This window comes from Mytilinidion resinicola (genome assembly GCF_010093595.1).
Source record: "Mytilinidion resinicola strain CBS 304.34 unplaced genomic scaffold BDZ99scaffold_29, whole genome shotgun sequence".
NCBI classification, from domain to species: domain Eukaryota; kingdom Fungi; phylum Ascomycota; class Dothideomycetes; order Mytilinidiales; family Mytilinidiaceae; genus Mytilinidion; species Mytilinidion resinicola.
Genome location: NW_022985465.1, coordinates 227,895 through 251,512, shown reverse-complemented (window position 1 = coordinate 251,512; position 23,618 = coordinate 227,895). Strand labels below are relative to the sequence as shown.

The window sequence follows — 23,618 nt, the reverse complement described above, 5'->3', positions numbered from 1 at the left end:
TACAGCGTTTCGATCTGGTGTGCTGCCTTCGGTAGTCGTGAATGAAGTGAGTGAGGAGCAAGCCCCTGAGTGAGATGACTTCGGCCTGGGCTAGTAACAGCCACAGCTGAAGGCAACGGCGCGTCATACGAGGCATGTCGGGTGCCACCGGAAAGACACTGCATACTGCTACACGGATACAGGTCAATGGGCCGGGGATGCAATAACAATTGATGATGTGCAGCCAGCCTGGAGTTGATGCCGTCTCGAGCGCTAAGGGCACAAAATAGACGAGCAGAGTAAGCAGGCCCAACCCAATTTTTGCACAGAGAGGGCGTGCGGCATACCATAAAAAACAAACAGATAGCACACCGTAGCAGGAAGAACACTTAGCCTGGCGGTCAGTATTACTGTAGTACACCCGGCAAGCTGAGAAAGTTTGGACATTTTGACTCACGAGCGACTCCCACCACAGCGTGTCTTCATTATGACCCGCCGCCCATAGTCCGCGGAGCTTGACAATCTAGATCCCCAAGTCGTGCTAATTGGCACCTCGACTTTCCCCAATCTGCTCAGCACTTGCTGCGCTGTGCTTCCGCTGCCATGGCATCCAATGCAGCTCAGAGCAGCCCCACCAAGGTCTCTATCCTCGGGAAAGAGTCCATTATAGTCGAATATGGCCTTTGGGAGAGTTTCGTTGCGCATGACCTCCTCACATCCGTCAAGTCTTCCACCTATGTGCTCATCACGGACACGAACATCGGCTCGCTCTACATCCCTACCTTCCGAAAGAGCTTCGAAAACGAGGCCTCGAACATATCCACCCCTCCACGGCTTCTGACCTACGAGATTGCACCCGGCGAAAACTCGAAATCACGAGCCACGAAAGGTGTGGTCGAAGATTGGTTGCTGTCACAAGGATGCACCCGAGACACTGTTATAATCGCCCTTGGCGGTGGAGTGATTGGAGACATGATAGGCTTTGTCGCGGCAACATACATGAGGGGCATACGCTTCGTGCAGGTTCCCACAACTCTGTTGTCCATGGTTGATTCTTCAATTGGTGGCAAGACGGCTATTGATACTCCCGCGGGGAAGAACCTCGTGGGCGCATTCTGGCAGCCAGAAAGAATCTATATTGATCTCCAGTTCCTAGAGACTCTTCCAAAACGAGAGGTCATCAATGGCATGGCGGAGGTTGTCAAGACCGCTGCGATCTGGGACGAGCAAGAGTTCACTGCCTTGGAAGACAATGCCGAAATTATACTGCAAACGATTGAAAAGAAGCCTGTGAAAGGCCAGCGCCGGATGGAAGCCATTGCCACGATACTGAAGCGTATTGTGCTTGGTTCGGTCCGAGTCAAAGCACATGTCGTGTCTGCGGACGAGAGAGAAGGCGGTCTACGGAATCTGCTGAACTTTGGGCATTCAATAGGCCATGCCATGGAGGCCATTCTCACACCGCAAATCCTTCACGGCGAATGCGTGGCTATTGGCATGGTGAAAGAGGCAGAGTTAGCAAGATACTTGGGAGTCCTTGAACCGGCAGCTGTCGCGAGACTGACCAAATGCATTGCCAGCTACGGGCTGCCTACATCGCTAGAGAACAAAACCGTGAGGAAGCGATCAGCAAACAGGCACTGCCCTGTCGATGAGCTCATATCTATCATGGCAGTCGACAAGAAGAACGATGGCGCCAAGAAGAAAATTGTACTCCTCTCCGGTATTGGGAGGACTTATGAAAAGAAGGCTAGCGTTGTGGCTGATCGAGATATCAAACTCATCTTATCCCCGAGTGTGCTAGTCCGTCCAGGGATTCCTCCTAGTTCAAAAGTCGTTTGTACTCCGCCAGGATCGAAGAGTATCTCGAATCGTGTCCTTGTTCTTGCAGCCCTCGGATCAGGATCCTGCCGAATCTCAAACTTGCTACATTCAGATGATACCCAAGTCATGCTTGATGCCATTTCAAAATTACATGGCGCGACATTCGCGTGGGAGAATGATGGCCGTGAGCTAGTTGTCATTGGAAATGGAGGCAACCTAAAATCTACCACCGATGAGCTCTATTTGGGCAATGCTGGCACTGCTTCTCGATTTCTGACAACCGTTGCAGCGCTTGCACAGCGGACTGAGAGCACTGGGACCACAGTTCTGACAGGCAACGCTAGAATGAAGGAGCGACCTATTGGTCCTCTAGTCAAATCTCTTCGGTCCATGGGAGTGCATGTTGACTACCTGGAGAAGGAAGGCAGCCTTCCCCTTAACATTAAGGCTTGCGGCGGGTTTGGTGATGAATCTTTCACGGGAGACATCGAACTCGCAGCCACTGTCTCATCTCAATACGTATCCTCCCTGCTTATGTGCGCACCGTATGCCAAGAAGGCGGTAACTCTTCGCCTGGTCGGCGGAAAGCCCATATCCCAGCCGTACATCGACATGACCATCTCCATGATGGCGAGTTTCGGGGTGAAGGTACGGAAGTCTACATCAGAACCGAATACTTACCACATTCCCAAGCAAGCCTACAGCAATCCCGCCGCATACGTTGTCGAGAGTGACGCCAGCTCAGCTACCTATCCACTAGCTATTGCAGCTATCACAGGCACGACGTGCACTGTGCCCAACATTGGGTCAAGCTCTCTCCAAGGGGATGCTCGCTTCGCTGTGGACGTGCTTCGACCCATGGGCTGCACGGTTGAGCAGACAGAAGGCTCGACTACGGTGACTGGACCACCCAAAGGCGGATTGAAGGCTTTGACAGAAGTGGACATGGAGCCCATGACAGATGCATTCCTGACCGCCTCCGTTTTGGCTGCAGTTGCGTCCTCCAATGGCACCACAACGACCACTCGCATTACAGGTATAGCCAACCAGCGAGTGAAGGAGTGCAATCGCATCGCTGCGATGAAAGATCAACTGGCGAAGTTTGGAGTCATCTGTAGAGAGCTTGAAGATGGGATCGAAGTTGACGGATTGAGCTACGAACTAACCCCACCATCCACTGGCATTCATTGCTACGATGACCATCGAGTTGCAATGAGTTTTGGGGTCCTCTCAATTGTCGCTCCACAGCCGGTACTTGTTCTTGAGAAAGATTGCACGGGCAAGACGTGGCCTGGCTTTTGGGATATTCTCTCCCAACAATTCAAGGTTCAGTTGGCTGGCGTTGAACCACCAACTCTCGCACAGAACGGTGTAAAGAAGAACCCAACCCATGAGAAGTCGATCTTCATCATCGGGATGAGAGGGGCGGGGAAGACCACGACTGGTGGTTGGGCTGCGCGGATCTTAGGATGGCCACTGCTCGATCTTGACACTGCACTAGAAGCGCACGTTGCCATGACCATTCCGGAACTGATCAAGGCGCGAGGCTGGGAAGGTTTCCGTGACGAAGAATTACAACTGCTTGCTCGAACTATCAGAGAGAAGCCAACGGGTCATATCCTCGCTTGCGGAGGAGGAATAGTGGAAATGCCAGAAGCTCGCAAAATGCTTTCGGCCTACCAAAAAGACGGTGGCATCGTTTTACTGGTAACGAGAGATATTGCGCAAGTGATGCAGTTTCTCAACATCGACAAGACGAGGCCTGCATACGTTGAAGACATGATGGGCGTTTGGCTGCGACGCAAGCCCTGGTTTCAAGAGTGCAGTAACTTCCATTTCCACAGCCAGTCCGTCGACTCTGCTGGGCTTGCTAATACACTGGAGGATTTCTCCCGGTTCCTTTCACTGATATCTGGAAAGTCCTCGGTCCTTGATTTCATGAAGAAGAGGAAACACTCGTTCTTTGTTTGCCTCTCGCTACCGGAAATTCTTCCTTTCGTACAGCAACTCCCGGAGATTGTTGTTGGTTCAGATGCTGTCGAACTTCGGGCTGATCTTCTAGAGGATCCCAAATCTACCACCGGTATCCCGTCGGTAGAATTTGTTGTGGGCCAAGTCGCGTTGCTACGCTCCGCGGTCACTTTACCGTTGATCTTCACGATTCGGACCCGGGCCCAGGGTGGAAGGTTCCCTGACGATGCTTTCTCTGAAGCACTTCAGTTGTACAAGACCGCCATCAGACTTGGGTTCGAGTTTATCGATCTCGAGATGACAACGCCAGATAGCATTCTTGGAGAAGTGTCCGAGAGCAAAGGCCACTCGTGTATCATTGCGTCGCATCACGACCCACAAGGACAGCTCTCTTGGAGCAATGGCTCGTGGATTCCCTTCTACAACAAAGCATTGCAATATGGAGATGTTATCAAGCTTGTTGGGATGGCCAAGTCTCTCCAGGATAACTTTGCCCTCGCAGATTTCAAGGCATGGGCAGACAGCGCTCATCAAACGCCCTTAATCGCTCTCAACATGGGAGCGAAAGGAAAGCTTAGCAGGATCACCAACTCATTCATGACGCCCGTTTCGCATCCCAAGCTCCCTACAGCAGCCGCGCCCGGACAGCTATCTGCGGCAGACATTCGCCGCGGGTTAGCCCTTGTCGGTGAGATTGAGCCGAAGAGGTTCTACATCTTCGGTTATCCCGTGGGGCTTTCGCGATCACCGCCGATGCATAACACGCTGTTTAGTGAAACCGGTCTTCCGCATAAGTACAGTCTGTATGAAACAAAAGACGTCAACGATATCAAAGACATCATCCGGGCGCCAGATTTCGGAGGATCGTCCGTTACTATGCCCTTGAAGCAGGACGTCCGGCCGCTGCTTGATAGCGTTGGTCCAGAAGTCGACGTAATCGGGGCGCTGAACACTATTGTGCCTCAAACTGTCACCGATGTTTCTGGGAAGGAGGTTGTGTGTCTGGTTGGCCGCAATACCGACTGGCAAGGTATGGTTCTCGTGCTCCGCAATGCTGGTGCGCAAGGCAGCGCTGGACTCCAAAGCGGCCTCGTCATTGGCGGTGGAGGCACTGCACGCGCAGCTGTTTACGCTCTGTATCAAATGCAGTATTCACCGATTTACCTTGTAGGACGGAGCCCGCAAAAGATGGCCGCGCTGGTCGATTCTTTCCCCAAGGAATATGATCTGCGTACTTTACCGGACCTCAAGGCGGTGGAGAGCCTAAAGAAGATTCCGTCCGTTGCGATTGGCACGATCCCCGCTGATCAGCCTATCGAGTCGGGTATGCGCGAGGTTTTGTGCAGCATCTTCTCGAAAGCCTCGGCGGCAGACGCAGGCGCTAAGTCTCCCGTGTCTGGAAAAGCCGAAAGCAATCGGATCCTTCTTGAGATGACCTACAAGCCACCAGTCACAGCACTGATGCAGTTGGCAACGGATGTAGGGTGGAAGACGGTCAACGGGTTTGAGGTACTGGTGGGACAAGGAGTGTATCAGGTAGGATATTATTCCTTAGGTCACACAGTAGATAGAGCGTATACTAACGTGTTCTAGTTCCAACACTGGACGGGTATTACTCCTTTGTACGATGTAGCCAAGGTAAGTCTTATCCCATTCTCAGATAACTGATCAGGTGTGCTCTTGCTGATCACTGCGCTAGGCTGCTGTGTTGGGTGCGTGAAGGAGAGATATGCCAGGGGATTGCGCTTGCATCTTAGATTAAGAAAAAGAAGCTGCATCAACTGTAGCTTTGGAGATAGGGCAAGTTACGGGCCTCATGTAGTTTACGTTCAACAACGATTGCACTCAAATGTTTCAAATCCGCCTATCAACTCAACTTTGAGCTTTCGTCGATCACTCCGTCAGTCAGCCTGCAGTGAAGAAACTCCACACGCAAAGTTCCGATTGGACGGCAGTCTCCGGGCAGGGTCCGATTAGCGGCGCTTGGCGAGCCTCGGCGATCGTTTAGTCCGATCTTACCACATCCAATCTTACATCCATAGTTACCTGCCTCCTGACATCTGCACCCTCCCTTCTCAGCTCTACAAACCGATCAACGTACCGAGAAACAGCCATGTCACTGCCTGGCAGGCCCGCTCGTGCTTGTGTTGAATGCCGTGTGAAGAAAGTGAAGGTGCGGATTATCTAATTCGTACCCAATGTTTGGATCTTGCAGAGTGCTCAAGCTAATTCGTCATTTAGTGCGATCAGCATGTCCCCCAATGCCGGAGATGCGTGAAGAAAGGGCTGAAATGTATTGGATATAAGAATGAAACGCAACTGATACGCCATGAGCCATCCTTCGTGGTGTCCGATCAAGTAACCGGCCACCTCATTGGTACATCACCACTGGCGTCACTACGATGTTCATATGAAGACCTAGCAGTTCCACGCTTTTTCGCCGACTACGTAATCCCTGGATCCATTCCAGGAGTACCTGGGGGCTTCCTTGGGTTTCTTGAAGATATTTCCAACCCTAAATTCGTAACGAAATGCCTCCTGGAAGCTTTAACCGCGGCCGCGTATGCTTCCCTAGCCAATCAAATCAGAGACCAAGATCTAAAGGTCAAGGCTCGAAAGGCTTACGGATCTTGCTTAGCTCTGCTAAACCAAGCGTTGCGTGACCCGGTAGAAGCAAAGAAAGATGCAACGATAGGAGCTATGTCCATCATAGCGCTATACGAACTCATAGTGTCCGAGGAACTTATGGGCCTATGGGATTGCCACTATAATGGTCGTCTCCTTCTTCTGAAGATTCGAGGGCCCAGCCAGTTGAAAACAATCCGGGGCCAGAACCTTTACCGCAGTACATACTTCCAAATGGTAATGCCATTTCCATTCCTGCATCTAAGCAAGCCCTCTGTTCATAGTGTACCTCTGACTCCTTTGCAGCAACTAGCGTACCTAGGGAAGTACTGGTTTCCTCCAGTTAATTTCAGCTTTCCTGAAGAGCTCGCCACCGGCTCCCCCGATCGGACCATCACTAAAATCGTGGATAGAGCTGCAAAGACTTGCTTTACTGGTATTGCAATGCTTCGTGATCATACGAAAACACCTGAACCTTCACGGTTGCGAGTGCTGTTGCAAGAAGTTTGGGAAATCGACGCAATGTTGCTTCAATGGAGACATGATACTTCCCTCGAATGGACGTACCAATCTGTGTTCGTTCCTCAAAAAAGTCATTGGGCCTTGCCAATAGCATTCCCTAGCTGGCTGGACGAATTCCACGTATACCCACTCTGCGGCCACCGGACAGCGTTGATCTGGAACCTTTTCAGGGGAACTCGAATTCTCATACACCATCTTGCCATTTGCATAATCCTGTATTTTGAAGCTTTCGTTTTCGATGACCGCGTTTCTTCCCAAGCGACTCACCGAGACATTATACGTACATATTCGGATGAGATTTGTGCAAGCGTCCCATTCTGCCTCGGCCAGATTGATTCCAACGGTATCGTCAAGAACCCGCAACCCAAGCCCCTCGGAGGTTATTGGCTCTTGTGGCCTTTGCACCTGGTGAGGACAAGATGTCCGGACGACAGTAAAAAGGTGTCATTCATTGACGGTGTACTGTCTTTCATGAACGACAGTCTTGGAATCAGTCATGGACGAAGGATACTGGACTTCAGGATGGCAATACCTCCTTCGGCAATTCCAATATCTCGACAAATTGATTGGAAATGATCTATGAGATTTCCCTTACATCAAGGCCCTCTGTAATCCTGTCCTTATCCGGATCTACGATATTTTCTATAGATGAATATGGAACCTTCCAGTAGCGTAAGTATGAGCTCCATTCTCTTTCACAGCGAAAGATATCTACATCCAGATCGATTTGCAACATTGCTAACGCTCATTGCCCAATAGGGTTCAAATTCCAACTCCGTACACCTCACCGACCGAGAAGGACTAGACTCCATATACCAACGCTTCAGTGCACCTGTTCCTGCATCCAGAAACGAATATGTCCTCCATATACAGCCACGTTTTGTGAGAAGTCCCCTTCAGGCCCCTACACCATGGTATTCGTAATCATGCGGGCCGTTTGACTGTCTGTTGTACGCAATTGGCTGTGCGTTGTTGTAGGCAGGTGGTGCAATCAAAGGCATCATCCCATCACCATCACGTCCTTTTACCCCCTCCTGGTCCTTTATCAACTTCATCGGCCCCTTGAAGAAAGCGGACAGAATATCCGTGTAGTTCAGCGCCTGGATTATTGCCGCAAAAGCGCCATATTTAGGGCTTCCGAGCTTGGCCTTGCTGTAGGGGGTAACGCGATAGGCGTAGAGGATGAAGGCGGAGAAGAAGGGCAGTTCGCAGCACAGGAGCAGATTCGGGACGCCTACTTGGATGTTGTTGTAGGTGAGATGGCTGGTTGGTTTGATGACCTTTGACGAGACGAGGATGCTGATGAGGAACTTTGTGAAGATCAGTCTTGGGAATTCCATGTGTTTGGTGCGGCGCGGCTACATACCGCTTGGATGAACATGACTACGATAACGCCCTTGAATGCGAAGAACTTCATCATTATTTTGTGCGGGGCCAGTTTCGCATGCATAATCTTGTGGAAGCGGAAGATTGACATGACCGCCATTCCTGTACAGAAGCCTCTGATTACGGTGACCTTGATTCAGGTTAGTCGGCCCGTCGACATTCAGCATAGCACTAGCGGTAGCTTACCCAGATGTGAACGAAGTAGATGCTGTTAGAGTTGGAGCAGTAGGTCCCAGCTGCCAAACTCGCGGCGGTCGCAATCCAGAGAATGACGCTGACGGGGATGAACTGGAGCACCATGTACCACGATCTCTGCAAACAAAGTCAGTCTCGATGCACGGAACATTATAAAAGGAGAATCACCTTCAGCCACGCCGGACTCTGGGCCGTGTATACATCATTCCCAAACAAGTCCTGCAGCCCATCGGGGTTCGACAGGACGTAGTTGCAAAGCAAAAGCAGGAAGCTCGACAGCGCCAGCGCAGTCGCGATGTCAATGCCAGGCGCGATGTACAAGCCCTTGGACTCGAAGGCGACGCTCAAGAAGGCGAAAATGGTGACCCAGGGGAGGAAGCAGCCTATCCGGATGATCTGGCGCTGCTCCTTGGGGATGGTGTAGTGTGTTGCGTGTCGGAGGACGAGGGTGAGTGCTAAGAGAATGGTGACTATGGAGGTTGCGCCGGCGACGACGGTCGAGAAAGTCTTAAAGGACATGGAGCCGAAGAGGGGTACTATGGTAGGGCCATTGGTGTCGGGTGCAGGGCAGGTGTGATTTTTGCTGCCACCATGACCACCGAAGAGTTTCCGCGCGACGAGGTGCATGTTCGGTGTATCCATGATGCCTGGGTCTGGATGGAAGAAATAGGGGTGAATGCAATTCCTGAAAAATCGAAGTAGTGTGGACCTCTAAATATAAAGAGTAGATGGGCGACTAGTAGCTTAGAGTCCCGAGGAGTGCGTGAATTGTGAATATGAAGAAGTGCTGGATAACTGAAAACGAGCTGCTTCCAGCGGTCTATATAGTTACGCGTCCTATACAATCTCCACCTACCGGGCACTCGGAAAACCCATGCAGCGCCGTTGTGCCTGGCACCTCGCGTCTGCAACACCCCATCCTCAGCCACCTCAAAGGGTCCATGATACGCAGGCCACAGCCAATGGCGCACAGGCTTCCCCATCAGGGCAGGCGCTGGCGCGGCTCGCGTTGCTGACTTTCTGCAGCTTAAGCCTGTCAAGCATTGTTTAGCGCGGATTTCTCTTGGAGAAGCTCGGAAAACCCCTGTCGCAAGGCTGAGGGCTGTGGAGATCTCGCACAACCCGACCGGAGGCGGAGGCGGAGGCGGAGGCTGAACCAGCACCAGCACCACACCATGTAGGGCTGAGAGCGACCGTCGGGACAGATGGGGAATCCTGTGCGCATGGCTGTGATGCGTCACAGGCGTGGAATAGCGGTGACCTGGGCGAGAGCGAGGCTGCAGCATCATGAGCTTCTTCGCTCCTTGGCACCCACCAACTTGATGGATTGTTCGGACCCGCCCCACGGACTATTTCGCGTGCGCACTCCTAGACTCCGTGGGGCGGGTACGATTCATTTGTAGGTGCAGGGACTACCACGGTGATTTCTGAGGAGATTCAGTCACGTGACCAGATTCTGATAGTGGCTTATTTTTGATTGATCTGATCTGGTCACGTGACTGAATCTCCTCAGAAATCACCGTGGTACAGAGTGCTGCCACGCGCGGTAGGCTTTTAGAGGAGAAGCCTTGCGACGACTCTAGACGCAGGAGCAGTTCGAGCATTCGCATGATTCATTTTTTGTATCTACTAGGAACTGATGCCCTCGTATCCCCCTCTCTGACATCTCATTTCTTTTGCTTCTCCAAAGTTGCCTAGATAACTTCGTCCAGAGTGGCTTTCGGAAGTCCGAGATGCTTGTTCCGAATTTTCTGCTCCCTTTCGAAGTTGTATCCTGCATCTTCATCACTCACGAAGCTCAAAGAAAGCAACGTATACACTGCGTTGAAGTCGCCAGCATCGAATTTGGCCCTCGCTTCCTCGATGGTCGGGCCGGATGCCTTCTTTTCAATCGCAAGTTTCTCCCCGACCTGCCTCTCCAATTCCGCAATAATCTCACGGGGCGACGTGACGAAGTCGCTCAGAAAAATCTGCCTGTTGGCCGACAGTGCGGGGTTCATCAGAGCCTGAGCGACTGCCAGCCCTGTGTTGTCGGAAGTGGTGGCTGTAAATAGATTCTAGTACGTCCGTAACAGATGTCAGCGTTGGCGATGCAACCATCGTGGCATGATGGCTGCCAACACGTTCACTAAATGCATGCTGATGGAGTCTGTCAGCCTGAATATTGAAAAGCATATGCTACACCGGGGCATTCCTAACGTGTTACATCTGTGCATAGGCGTGCAGGATGGTCCTAAACGTTCATACGCTTGGAATCAGGCTCGGAGCTGGACTCGCCGAGTTAGAAGAAAAGGAGAGCCTGAAGAGGCGGGAAACGCCGGGGATGCCGGACATTGGGTCCAGCCGCGGCCAACATCACACCTCAATCCTTTCGATAACCACCACCTTCCATCAGGCTATCTACCTTCAATGCCAGTGGGTTGGTATAGGGAGCTAAAAGTGGTGATGGAAGCTAATTTCTGAGAAATTCACGGTTGAGCCACAGCAAGACAGCGAGCACCAAGCCCGTGTCCTAACCTCTCCTGATGCTAACCCAACGCAGCAGCTCGACCATGGGTTGAAGACGAAACAAATCTAGCTCCCGCACGTTGTTTGCCAATGGCGCGCTCACAGCCACACGCCGGCCCGCTGCTATGCCAGTCCAGGGCTAAGGTACCAGCTCCCTCTAGCGGGGGGTGCGCGTCCTCTCGTATTTTCCGAACCTCCGCATCTCTCCCAAGTACTCTCGTATCTCAATGATTTCGCCTTTACTGAGGTAGTCCGGCCGCGATGGAGCTCATTCTTTGTTTCCTGGTGCTTGCGCTGACGAGCTGTGTGTCGGCTGTTGTGACGTTCCTACAGCCTACAGCCGGTGCAGGTAAAGCTCCAAGAGCTATTTGTGTGCCCTACATGCGACGAAACTAATGCATCAACAGAGATTCAAGGAGGAGAGTCTTTCACCGTGCAATGGATACTGGAGGATGGCACAATCCCCGCCGCAAACCTTACGACCTACAAGCTGGCGCTGTGTGCCGGTGGTAATAACGCCAGCTCGCAAGTACGTAGAGAATCTCCCTTTCGTTCGAGCCGAGACTGACGCGTTATCCAGGCTGTACTCAGCACCCTCGTCCAGTCCGCCGCTTTTTCCAACAATACAGAGCTTTCCGAGAACATCGAGACCTCCATTGGGGGCAGCGACATCAATGCGTATTTCTTCATGCTCGTCACGAATTATACAGGCGGCGGCACGATAACTTCCTTCTCCTCACGCTTCACTCTGTCATATATGCACGGCACCTTCGACTCGACTGTCCTCGCGGGGATACAATTCATGTCGGCCAGCACAACGGGGCCTACCGAAATCCTAGACATCCCGGATAGTACTGGAACCCCGACAGCTACATCCTCATTATCAAGTTCTGGATCGCCCACAGCAAGTTCGAGCTCAACAGCAACTACTTCGCCCACCACATCCGCCGGCCTGAGCAAAAGCGGCGTAGTCGGATTGGCACTTGGCGTTCCCCTATGTATGATGGGGCTTGCCCTGGCTGGCTATCTCTTATATCAGCACCGCAAGAAACGATCCGAGAGACCCTGGAAGCTCATGGGATCAGAGCTCGACTTGACATCAGCCAGAGCGGAACTCGACGCGAGACCCTCAGAAGCCGAAATGCATACGCCGGCGAATGTCCATGAGATTGGAGACAGCAAGGAACTCGCTGTTGAATTGCCGGGGTGATACCATGAGTCAATTTCAAAAATAATGATCACGAAGTTACTTTCTATACAACGAGGCCCTAAATTTGATAACCGGAACGCTTGAAACCCTCCTTTTTCGACTCAAAAGGGCGTGTCTGGTGATTTAAGGCTAGCCTGGGACGTTTCCTACGAAAGGAACACGACAGGACCATCCATCATCGATATTCTCGGACACCACCACATCCACCGAAGCTGACCGAGAAAGAAAGTTGGCGTACTTGAGACAATCCCACGTCACAGCGAGACATGTGCTGGAAGGGATGGAGCTTTTTCTGCTACAAACCACTCGTACTCTCTAAGGGCGAAGTGGTAGCTGGGAGGAAGGCTAGACATCGATACGTCCCACTGCCTACGGGCCACTTCCTGTCATTCAGGGTCTGTCATTACAAGAAGAGCCTCTCTCATATGCAACTAATGGTACCTTAGGTCGACTCAAAGGTATTAGACTCGTTGAAGCCGAGATAGAAATAATGATAATGCTAATGAATGTATGTCTTGATTATGGGTGCGTCGTCTAAGGAGGCCTAGTGAGTTCAGAGGTCGTTCAAAATGATTCGCTTGCCTCCCGTCTAGGTCCTTGAACATGCATTGGGGGACTTCAAACCGTGACACCCTAGGGTTCGCAGACCATTCTGGCCTAGAAGATTAAAAACCGGATGACGTGCCGTTATCATCCGGACACGATGTCAAAACTCCACGAACGCAAACTGATACGCGTTCATTTGCTTCTGATGAACGGAGACTAGCAACCACCTCGTCGACTCGAAAATTGAGGCAGCATGTAACATTCTCGAGTACATAATTCAGACAGAAGCGACCGGCGTAATATAGCAAACTGAGAAAGCGTTTAAACAATAACATAAGCAAAGTGCGACGTAAAGGAAAACTTGCAAGCAAACGCAAGAAAATAATACTAAGACTATTAAGTAGCAATTTGATCGGCCGTCTTCGAACCCCCTCCCCTCACCTGTTCATAGCACATCAACCATCCAACTCACATCCGAATTCGAACCAGTACTAGAAAGTTTCTGAATCCTCGTGCTCGCGCTCAGCCGCAAAGTACAGCCTCGCAAACTCAGACGTCGGATCCTCAAGCAGCAGGTACGGTTCGCCGCACTCACGAATGTGGCCGTTCTCCATGACAACGACCTTATCAAAGTCGAGAATAGTGTCAAGCTTGTGCGCGACCGCGATGATGGTGTGAGAAGCGAACTTGGCGCGGATGAGACGCTGGATCAATTTGTCGGTCTGGGCGTCGATGCTGTAGCATGTCAACACGCTTCCTTCATATCTCGCGGTTCGAGGTATTCGAGTGAGTGCTCACCTGCTCGTCGCCTCATCCAACACGACGACTCTCCCTTTCCGCAGCATAGCGCGCGCCAAGCAGAATAGCTGCTGCTGCCCTTTACTGAAGTGCAAATCTTCTACTTGAACGTCCAGCGGATGCTTGTACTTCTTCTGGTCGCCGTTCTTGACGATTGCGTCCCAGAGCTGGACGTCCTGTAGCGTGGCTTTGATGGCTTTGTCGGTGCATTCGCCCATGGGGTCTGCATTGAGTCGCACGGAGCCGGCGAGAAGGTAAGCGTCTTGGGGTAGGCCAATTAGGCGCGATCGGATGGTATCGCGGGGGAGGGTGCTGAGGTCGAGAGAGTCGACGTGGATGCTGCCGTTGGTTGGGTCGAGCATGCGGAATAGGGTCAGCAGTAACGATGATTTGCCGCTAGAGGAAGCGTCAGTATCACAGCTAATATGTTGCCAATCAAATAAGTAACGGAATGATTCTCCTTACCTGCCGGTGCGTCCGACAATAGCGACTTTCTCTCCCGATTCTATAGTCAAAGAAAACTCGTTCAAGACAGGTTCGGACGGCCTACGACGTAGTTTGATTAGATCCATACGAGTGCCTCCTCAGAGAATGCCGAGAAACTTACTTATATCCCGCGGTGATATCCTTAAACTCTACTCTACCATGAGCGGGCCAACTCTCTGGCACTTCTCCTTTCTCGCCTTCTAGATCCTCGCCGACAGCTTCCGCCGCGAAGGTCTTTATACGAGCGACCGAACCGATGTGGGTCTCTAGCTGCGTCCAGAACGTGATGAGCATTTTGATACTCTGTGAGAAGAGAATCACGTTCAATAACGCAACGCCGACGTATCCCGCACTCAGCTTGCCCCTAAGAGCGACGACTAAGCTGATGAGAAGTACAGCCACGGCTGCTACAACCAAGTCCAGCACTAGAGTAAGCCACCGTTGCACGGCGAAGAGGAGATAGAAGGGTTTTTGGCTTCGGTCGAGTATCTCTTTAGTCTTCTTTTGAAGACTCGACTGGAATCCAAACGCGCGAACGGTTGCAAGGCCGGACAGTATCTCGGTAAACTGTGTATAGAGAGGGGATTTGGCTTCAAGGTCGAGAAACCGAAGCTGTCGTGAGGTGCGGAGATAGAACTTCTGGACGAGGTAGAGTGTCGCAAGGAGGAAGGGAATGGCGATTGCGGCGTAGGGAGAAGCGATAGATATGAGGACCATCTGGGCAATGCAAAGTACGAAAGCTTTCAAAATATTAGTATGTGTGCTAAGAAGAAACGGATGTAGCGACATACTTGCGAAGGTGTTGAGAGCAGCTACTGGGAGCTCCATATCTATCAACTGAAGGTCCTGGCTGAATCGGTTGAGGGTGACACCGGTATCGGTTGTAGAGAAGAAAGTCATTGGTGCGCTAATAGTGTTAAGACTCTTGTCTTGTTTTGGAAAGTTGAATGATGTGAAGGCTTACCTTAGTACTGTCTGGAGTAATTTCCAGTGGAAGTTCACCCCCGAACGGGGCACCATAGTGATCATAATCTGCCAACAACTGATCACGAGAAAAATGAGAGCCAGTATGCCCAACATTGCATAGATACCGAGATAGTATCCTAAGTTCCCGTTTGGAGTGACGGCGTTTGCGGCGGCCCACCATTTCACCCATAGATCTAACGGGCGGTCATTAACGAAGAACAGGAAGAGAAGCGCAGCAATTTGTAAACTTACTCGGAAAAGAGATGCAGAATATGAAAATAGTAATCGAAACCATGAAGATAATTGTTGGGAGCCAACCCACAGTACTAATGTAGTACGTGTATATGGTCACATCGCCGGTTCGCTTGTTGGCCTCCGCTTGGATATCATTTTCTGTACTCTGACCGTTCATGGTAGGAGCAGTATTGAATCTTAGGCTTTTCATATCTAGCTTTTCGGCCGTGTGGCTCCGCTCAGGCGACTTCAGGTTGAATTGAGAAACGTAGCCACCACTCTTGCTAAGAACATCAAACGAGCCTTGCTCTGAGATCTTGCCGTGGGAATCAAGCGCAATGATATGATCGGCATAAGGAACCCGCTTCGCTATGTTCAAATTAGCTGGAGATGAGGTAAATGCTTGGGAAACTTGATAGACGGAATGGCGGTCGTGTTGATGCGAAGGTTAGGAAAGACTTAGACGAACCTGATGATGATGCAATGAGAACGGTAGATCCGTATTTTTGAAGAAGACCATCGGCACCGAAGAGATTGTGCCAGACGCGATTCTCAGTATGCGAATCGAGTCCAGATAGTGCGTCATCCAGAATGAGGGTATTCTTCTGAGCATATATTGCCCTCGCCAGTGCCTGCCGCGCCGCGTCAGTGTTGGTTGAAATGCACCGTGGGTCTTAACTTAGGTGCATGCTCACAATTCTTTGGCTTTGGCCGCCCGATAAGGCGACACCCTTGCTGCCAATCTGTGTCTGGTCTCCCTGAGGCAGCTGATGGAGATCATCGTCTAGTGCACATGCTACAACGCACGATTCGTACCACCGTTGATCGTACTCCGAAACTGCAATAATGCTTTGTCGGACGGTACCGTTCATGTGCCAGGGATCCTGCTCACAATACGCAACCCTCATGGATGATAAAAACCGAACGTCACCCTCCATCACTGGAAGCTCACCAAGGATAGCCTTGAGAAGAGTCGACTTACCGCACCCCACAGGCCCAATCAGCATGGTTAGTCTGCCTCGTGGAATTGCCAGATTAATATCCTGAAGTACGTCTGACGCATGATCCTCTTTATCCCAACCAAAGGTTCCGTTTTCTATGAGTATGGCGCTTGTGTTGGACAACGTGTAGTGCTTTCGAAGAGTTAATTTCTCCTGCGACATATTGCTCTGCTGTGATAATGAGCAACTCCTCTGAGATAGCGCGGCACTCTTTTCCGAGCAATCCTGTGAATTCCGTGAGCCCTCAAGATGTAATGAAACAGCCTCTCGTCGGTCTACTCTAGGCTCGGTGAGCAAGAACGTCTGGATTCGCTGAAAGCAACCAACCGCGCCCATGAAGGTTGCGAGTGACATTATCAGAGATCCAAGAGGCTCCGATAGCAGAGCGAATAGGGACAACGAAGTGAATACCTTGGCTGTATTTAGCGTGGAATGGCCGCCATCCCGCGCTATTATAGAGAACACAGCGAAAGTGAGGACTGGCGCCACGACAGGAGATATGTATGCTAGGCGGCTGTCAGACATCGCGTTGCTCACGAACCATGGAAGACTTACCGAAACCCATGTTCCAAATGAGTAGAGTTCGGAATCCCTTAGAAACGTTCATCTCGTCGATACGCAGCTGTTGCAAGCTCTGGCGCAGGACGCTTGAAAGGCCACACATCTTGACACCTTTCATGGAACTGAGCATACCCGTTGTGGCTGTGATACGCCGCTCGATGGCCTCAAGCCATAGCTGTTGCCTCTTCATGACGAGGCCAGTAGCGGCGAGCGATCCCACTAAGGAAACTAGTAGATGGCACCTATTAGCATTGCACTGACCGCAATGATCAACAGATAAAAGCGGTAGCAAGAGTGCATTTACGTACTGATAGCGACTCCAATGGGGATCACGCATGCAGCCCCGAGCTGTAATTGCAGCAAGTAAATTGCCAAGACGACTTCGATGATATTTGCCCAAATCTCATGCATGGTTTGCATTCCCGTCGTTATACGCTCGATATCTGCACTCATAAGAGTGAGTGATGACGCGGGGTCCGCTTCAGTGATGCTCAAGTTTGATGTTTTATCGTGTAACAATGAGATAACACCTCCGCGAATCATAGTGATCGCACGATATGTCAAATGCTGGTATTGACCGGTAGTGATCTTTCCAAGGTCAGTAAGTAGGTGCGCTGATAGCAGGTCTTTAAGAAGCATTTTTCAATCAAACATGTAGCACTTACTGCTATGCCCATGTAAACGAGAATGTAAGCTCCTATGAGACCATAGCCATTATTCGTAGTCTGCTTCGAGACAGGTTGTTGCGAGAGGGTGATAGCTCGGTTAATGAGCAAGGGCTGAGAGTAATTGAAAGCTATGAGAAACGCTCTTGGTGGTATCACGGCAAGAAAAGGACCTTTGAGTCTGCTCAACGTGGTAAGGAAGAGAGAATGGGGGCCATGGTGGATTACTAATAGAGAAGGAGGTTAGAAACGGTGACTCCAGAGATGAGTGAATGAACATACCGGACTCCCAGGTAGGTTGGAGCAGGAGTTGTAAATAACTCGATTCAAGGTGGATGTCTAGTTTGGGGAGATCATCGACGGTGATAGAGGAAGAAAAGCCTCTGCGGAAGAGGCTGTTCTGCCACCAGAAAAAGCATCTACTGTATATGCCACTTGTCGCCTCCGTAGGGTAAGATGCATATTGCGGATAAAGGATGGATCGCTTATCTTTTCCCTCGAGTAGAACGACTATTGCCTTTACAGATACGCTGATAGCGCATAGAATTGCGATGGTGCCATTATATGGCTGAAGCCAGATAGTTCGAGTTCGGGCTATGTCAAAAAGCAACGATAGCAATAGATAGACGTTTAGCAAAAATGACGGTCGAATAGAGTGAAGATGCTCTGCATAGGATAGAAGACAGAGTAAGAAGGAGCCGACGAAAGTGAGAACGGTCGCGGGTATTGATGCTCGGGTTTTGACAGCGGCTGGACCCGCCCAGAAGATCAGGAGAATGACTTGGATGAACCCGAAGGCAGTATAAGAGCCCTAGACGATAAATAGAATTAGCACAAACATAGGTATCGCATCCACCATTGCGGAGGAAGATGCGTTAGTACGGAATGTTACCCACAAGCTTCAGGAATAGAATGGCTGTACTCTTCACTTTGGTCCTTGTTCTCAATAGGAAGAATACTCGAATGACGGCAGCAATGAGAGCTATGGATAGAGGAAGGATTAACAAAATCGTTTCTTCAAAGAATAACGTAAAATCGAATCCACCTCGACAACTCTTCGCGTGAGGCCCAAAAGTATCATCAATAGAGGCACAGTGTGACCACGATTTGGAAGCCATTGTGAATCCGTTTACACTGATTTCAACAGTGTAGTTCAATGACAGGTGTCAATACGCTTCCGTAGAAATTCGAGGCCGGCAGAAGAGACGCCTGGGTCCATGCCGTACTTGTTCAGTTTGCGCATTTCATGTCATATTCGACTAGTTCAACGCAAAAGGCACCACCGACAAAATAGGGGTTAGGAGGAACTGGGATATCCTATCAGTGCAAAGATGCTGGAGATTATCCGGAACAACTCGGGGGTTCCCGACCCAATTATCCAGGCCGGAGCTGAAGCTCATCGAGTGGACAGCGTGGCCAGCCTAGGTACACTTGTGGCGTCTCGAATAGTTAGGGGTAGGCGAGATTCTTTGATATCGTAAATCATGAGACAAATCCATTGGCTCCCCTCACATTGCTCCCACTTCGTCAGATTAACGAGAAGTCGAAGATGGAAAGCGATATTACTCACGGTGAAGCTACACACAGAACCGAAAATCTCATGTCTAAATCCGGTGAGCCTCTTCACGCCTAAATATATTAAATGGTATGCATTCGTATATCTCGTTTTGCCGCTTTTGGGGTGAAGATCTGCGCCTCTTCATGCCTAAATAAATTAAATGGTATGCATTCGTATATCTCGTTTTGCCGCTTTTGGGGTGAAGATCTGCGCCTCCTATTTTAGCGATTGCGGGGAGGCGCCGCAGGACACGGGCGGCAGAATAACTCTAATTTACTCGACACCACACCACCGTCATCCCAAGGAATTTTGCCTGAATGCTGTGCTGTCACATTGGAGAGCCGAGGATTTTGGCTTTTGATGTGTGGAATAGTTACGTAACATGAACGTCTTCTCAACTTGCCATGGCCCTGGCGGAAGTGATCCTGCGCCAGCCTGGTCCAGCTGTGCATTCGCTCCGAGGGAGGTGCCCGGTAGGTTCTCCGCAGAGTGTGGTTGGATCTCTCGGAATTTCAAACGGACTGCTTGGCTGGCCATGTTCCAGTCTGCATTGGGCGCGACTCGACAGTCTACACAGTTTGACCCTTTGGGACAGCCTGTGGTTATACAGCATATGCCTGCATCCAATGGTGATCTAGCGCACTTTGACTCCGGGGGCGAAGTAGGGGGAATTCAAGCCCTTTCCTGGTGCTATACCTTACCGGGACTGAGTTTAGCGTGGTAAAAGCCTGGTGCTTGGAGGCGTTCATATTGAACATCGCCCTCTTTCATGCCTGATCAGGAAGGTTGACACGCATGCGGGACCACCTACGGACACGCCTGCATGCTGTACACCGCGGGAGAAATCCCGGATTCGTGACTCGCGCTGCCCCTCATGGAACACGTGGTGTAGGCGGATGCGTTTCATATACATTAGAGTTTCGAGAGCAAGCGAAGGTAAAGAAAGTACATACAGTAAAAGCTCGATATACCGTTCAGCTCGGGGCCAGGGGGGCATGAGTGTCGTACCGTATCACAACGTTACAGCAGATGACCACGGGAAAACAAGTGAGAGGCCGCTGCGCATTTAATGTTGATGGGAACTATATCCTGCCACATTTAGTACTCTTTGCAATACTTATGACTGAGGTAAGATATCTTGAAAGGCGTTGGTAGATGGCCCGCCTAGGCCCCAAAAATCACCCCAAAACTGGGGTTCTCAGACCCAATACTCGCCCCATACCCGCTCGATAAACCATTTTTGTATATGAGAGCTTTGAGTCTAACGCTATGTCGAGATTTGAACGTGACAGGGGCAAAAAAACGTGTAAGGAGATTGTTGAACGTTCTAACTTACAAAAACGGTTTATAGCATGAATGGTATACCGAGCTTCTACTTTACATAGTGAGTAGCACCTAGTGCCGGAAGGAACCACCGGAAGGACTTCCGATCGCGGGGGCCTATATGTAGCTTGCGTCGGAGCGGCCCGACAGCACCGACTCCGTTTCCCAAACTGGGCAGGCTTATATCCACTGCGGCAGCCATGTCTTTCCCGGCGGGACGGTTCCTGCCCTTCTCCTTGCCGATTTCGATCCATCATGACATCGCGACATCCTTTGATTGGACCCTAAGTATCTTGAGAAGAAGCACCCCTTGCCTTAGTCCATGATGTAACTGATCAGCTGGAGGCCCGTCGATGCAATTGCGGGCTCTGCCCGGCTGGAAGTTGGTCTCCCTGGATGGTCTGGGCATGGCGATCTCTCCGTGGAAGCGGGTTTCAATTCCGCTGGACCATGCATGGATGTGGAGACAATGATCACGCTGGTAACATTGGCATAGGATGTCAGGGGCTAGAAGTCAGGGGCTAGAAGTCAGGGGCTACAGAGGGGACGGCCATAGCAAAAAAGCCAGCAGTAATATTTCCCAATCCCAATTGCTTTGTTGGTATATTGTTGTGAAATCGTTTCTTGTAGTCGTGCGAGCCATCGATCTACTTTCTCGTGTTGATTACTACCATCTTCACACAGCTGGATTGCAGCAATTACTCTTCAAGCTACTCTTTTGGCCCTCCTTCTCGTTAGCCAGGCAAGGTAAAACCCATCTTGCTTTGCTTGGAAATCTTCCGTTGCTTCCCTCGTCTTCGCTTCAGAAAATCGACCAGATTCAGTCAGCAGATCGACAGTCAGGATGGCCATGGACGCCAAGGAGTCTGGATTTGGTGGCTTTCTGCGTGACATGCGCCTTGACAGTGGATCGAGGTCAATGAAGATTGAATTAAGGGATTCGGCGGCACTTCAAGCCCTCTCTGAAGACCATGAAGCGTTGTCCAGTGTGATACAAACAGCATGGGCGCTCATGGTGTTTTGTTATACCGGCAAGCAAGAAATAGCATTCGGAATCGAAGAGGTTGGCGTGCCATACACGCGTGGAAAGACGTCGTTCTCGGAGCTGAGCATTCGGGAGCCGTCTACTATATCCACGTTACTTCATTCGATCTTGAGACTTCCGTCTTCCACCGGTACAGAAGATCGCAGCACGTCCATTTTGATTCGCCATCAGTCCATGCAAGAGCCAATTTCTCAGGGCATTACAATGCCTGAAAAGGTTTGCTCCAACGACGTTCTTATTATACGTATATTTAATCTAACTGGTTCTAGAACGTCATGCGCCTCATCGTCAAGATTTTTGGAGATGGCATGGGCATTTTCCTGGAATACCGTCCATCGATTCCAACGAGCCAAATCAAGAACATCGCAGACACGATCGACCAAATCCTTACTTATGTATTGGAATGTCCGGACCTGCCCATCAAAGATGTAGAATTCTTGGGAAAGCGGAACAAAGCCCAGATTCAGCAATGGAACAGTTCAGCCTTGGTCCCTACGGAGAAAACAGTTCACGGTATGATTCACGACATAGCGCTCAGATTTCCCAACCATGAAGCCGTATGTGCGTGGGATGGAACCTTAACCTATTTGGAACTTGATGAGCTTGCTTCCAAATTAGGTTTTCGCCTGCACGCACTAGGTGTTGGACCAGAAGTATTCGTTCCACTTTGTTTCCAGAAATCCAAGTGGAATATTGTCGCGATGTTAGCAGTTCTGAAATCCGGCGGTGCATGTAAGTGAAGCCATGTCTCAGTGTCTTCAGAGGATGTACAAACATACTAACATGATTGTCACAATACCGTAGTCATACCACTCGAACCAAATTACCCGTACGAGCGCAAAATGCACCTTATAGAATCAGTCCATGCTAAGATCCTACTGTGCTCTCCGGAGGTTTCTGACAGCTTCATGGGTATCATCGACCTTGCACTTCAGATTGACGAATCATTCATCAACGGGCTTTCTCAAGACGCAGTTTTTGAGCTCGGAGTTGCCGCAACACATCAGAACGCAGCTTATATCACTCCGACGTCGGGAACGTCGGGAAACCCGAAACTTACTTTAATTGAACACGGCCAGTACTGCTCTGGTGTTCTGGCTCATGCGCCCGGCATGCTTATGAACTCTACCACACCTTTGAGGGTGCTTCAATTTGCCTCGCATTCTTTCGACGCATCAATGGTGGAGACGCTTTCTGTTCTGATTCTCGGAGGCACCGTTTGTATTCCAGACGAAGAGACGCGCTTGAACGATGTTGCAAAAGCCATAAACGAGATGGATGTCACCTGGACTTGTTTGACACCAACTTTCGTCCGCTTCCTCCATCCATCAGCTGTTCCAAGCTTAAAGACCATTGCTTTGGTTGGCGAAGCTATGTCAAAATCGAATGTAGAGGCTTGGTCCGTAATCAATCTCGTCAACGCGTAGGTGGAACCCGAAGCAAGAAAAGCATTTGGTAGATTACTGACAACAAATATGACACAGTTACGGTCCAAGTGAATGTTCCGTCGCAGCGGTTGCCAATCCAAAAGTAACGCTTCAGACGGATCCGAAGAACATTGGGTTTCCATTAGGTATTCATACTTGGGTCGTCGATCCGAGTGACTACAACAAGCTCGTACCTATCGGCTGTATCGGAGAACTACTTGTGGAAGGGCCCACAATTGCCAGAGGCTACTTGAACGACCCGGAGAAGACAGCGCAATCCTTTATTCGAAATCCTACCTGGGCTGACGATAGAAACTTCCGTGGATACCTCACCGGAGATCTCGTCCTACAAAATGCCGACGGAAGTTTTAACTTTGTTGGACGAAAGGATACTCAGGTCGTAAGCTGTCCCTTGAAGTCACATCCATCTTTCGTCGTAGGCTAACTAACGCAAAATGAAACAGAAACATCATGGGCAGCGTGTAGAACTTGCGGAGATTGAAGTTCACCTCAACGCCGAGGCGTGTGTCAAGCATGGCTTGATTCTTCATCCTAAGTCAGGTCCTTGTAGAGGGAGACTCGTGTCTGTGTTCTCGCTGGCAGACGCGGCTGCTGATGAAGAGAACCCGGGCAGTGAACTGAGAATCATATGTGGTTCTTTAAAGCCTCGCGCAGACTCTCAAATCAAGGCTATCCGAGAAAAATTGACGAGAAAGTTACCGCCTTATATGGTGCCATCAACATGGTTTGCTGTAGAGGCAATTCCACTTCTCCCATCTCAAAAGATC

At 50.5% G+C, this 23,618-nt stretch overlaps 8 protein-coding genes across 8 annotated transcripts; 5 read left to right on the top strand and 3 right to left on the bottom strand.

The window, feature by feature from the left end:
* Nucleotides 1-435: 435 nt before the first annotated feature.
* BDZ99DRAFT_454166 (Pentafunctional AroM protein) lies at nucleotides 436-5,719 on the top strand. The gene is made up of 3 exons (XM_033718364.1): nucleotides 436-5,310; nucleotides 5,368-5,412; nucleotides 5,474-5,719. Exons 1-3 carry the CDS (start codon nucleotides 583-585, stop codon nucleotides 5,492-5,494), a joined length of 4,794 nt encoding a protein of 1,597 aa, XP_033569891.1. The 5' UTR covers nucleotides 436-582; the 3' UTR covers nucleotides 5,495-5,719.
* Nucleotides 5,720-6,398: 679 nt separating this feature from the next.
* BDZ99DRAFT_177440 (uncharacterized protein) lies at nucleotides 6,399-7,959 on the top strand. Its single transcript, XM_033713025.1, has one exon. The coding sequence runs from the start codon at nucleotides 6,475-6,477 to the stop codon at nucleotides 7,495-7,497; it is 1,023 nt and encodes a 340-aa protein (XP_033569890.1). The 5' UTR covers nucleotides 6,399-6,474; the 3' UTR covers nucleotides 7,498-7,959.
* On the bottom strand, nucleotides 7,467-9,298 carry BDZ99DRAFT_468590 (uncharacterized protein). The gene is made up of 4 exons (XM_033721290.1): nucleotides 8,671-9,298; nucleotides 8,494-8,619; nucleotides 8,288-8,437; nucleotides 7,467-8,231 (listed from the first exon to the last, which is right to left on the bottom strand). The coding sequence occupies exons 1-4, from the start codon at nucleotides 9,142-9,144 to the stop codon at nucleotides 7,818-7,820; spliced, it is 1,164 nt and encodes a 387-aa protein (XP_033569889.1). The 5' UTR covers nucleotides 9,145-9,298; the 3' UTR covers nucleotides 7,467-7,817.
* An 806-nt stretch (nucleotides 9,299-10,104) lies between these two features.
* BDZ99DRAFT_468588 (uncharacterized protein) lies at nucleotides 10,105-10,932 on the bottom strand. The gene is made up of 2 exons (XM_033721289.1): nucleotides 10,702-10,932; nucleotides 10,105-10,641 (listed from the first exon to the last, which is right to left on the bottom strand). Exon 2 carries the CDS (start codon nucleotides 10,500-10,502, stop codon nucleotides 10,197-10,199), a length of 306 nt encoding a protein of 101 aa, XP_033569888.1. The 5' UTR covers nucleotides 10,503-10,641; nucleotides 10,702-10,932; the 3' UTR covers nucleotides 10,105-10,196.
* On the top strand, nucleotides 10,449-11,129 carry BDZ99DRAFT_177398 (uncharacterized protein). Its single transcript, XM_033713024.1, has one exon. The coding sequence runs from the start codon at nucleotides 10,609-10,611 to the stop codon at nucleotides 10,963-10,965; it is 357 nt and encodes a 118-aa protein (XP_033569887.1). The 5' UTR covers nucleotides 10,449-10,608; the 3' UTR covers nucleotides 10,966-11,129.
* Nucleotides 11,130-11,271: 142 nt separating this feature from the next.
* On the top strand, nucleotides 11,272-12,220 carry BDZ99DRAFT_527021 (uncharacterized protein; the record flags this gene model as incomplete). Its single annotated transcript, XM_033726195.1, has 3 exons — nucleotides 11,272-11,359; nucleotides 11,418-11,539; nucleotides 11,591-12,220. 3 exons carry the CDS (start codon nucleotides 11,272-11,274, stop codon nucleotides 12,218-12,220), a joined length of 840 nt encoding a protein of 279 aa, XP_033569886.1.
* A 556-nt stretch (nucleotides 12,221-12,776) lies between these two features.
* Nucleotides 12,777-18,595, bottom strand: BDZ99DRAFT_548193 (uncharacterized protein; the record flags this gene model as incomplete). The annotated part of the gene is made up of 14 exons (XM_033726916.1): nucleotides 12,777-13,501; nucleotides 13,565-13,960; nucleotides 14,030-14,110; nucleotides 14,172-14,790; nucleotides 14,842-14,957; nucleotides 15,015-15,210; nucleotides 15,269-15,634; nucleotides 15,720-15,882; nucleotides 15,946-16,757; nucleotides 16,807-17,031; nucleotides 17,121-17,400; nucleotides 17,478-17,704; nucleotides 17,760-18,288; nucleotides 18,374-18,595. 14 exons carry the CDS (start codon nucleotides 18,593-18,595, stop codon nucleotides 13,258-13,260), a joined length of 4,476 nt encoding a protein of 1,491 aa, XP_033569885.1. The 3' UTR covers nucleotides 12,777-13,257.
* Nucleotides 18,596-22,311: 3,716 nt separating this feature from the next.
* Nucleotides 22,312-23,598, top strand: BDZ99DRAFT_548168 (acetyl-CoA synthetase-like protein; the record flags this gene model as incomplete). Its single annotated transcript, XM_033726914.1, has 3 exons — nucleotides 22,312-22,826; nucleotides 22,888-23,230; nucleotides 23,295-23,598. Coding segments are annotated over 3 exons (1,162 nt in total), but the record flags the coding sequence as incomplete, so codon positions are not given.
* Nucleotides 23,599-23,618: the final 20 nt, after the last annotated feature.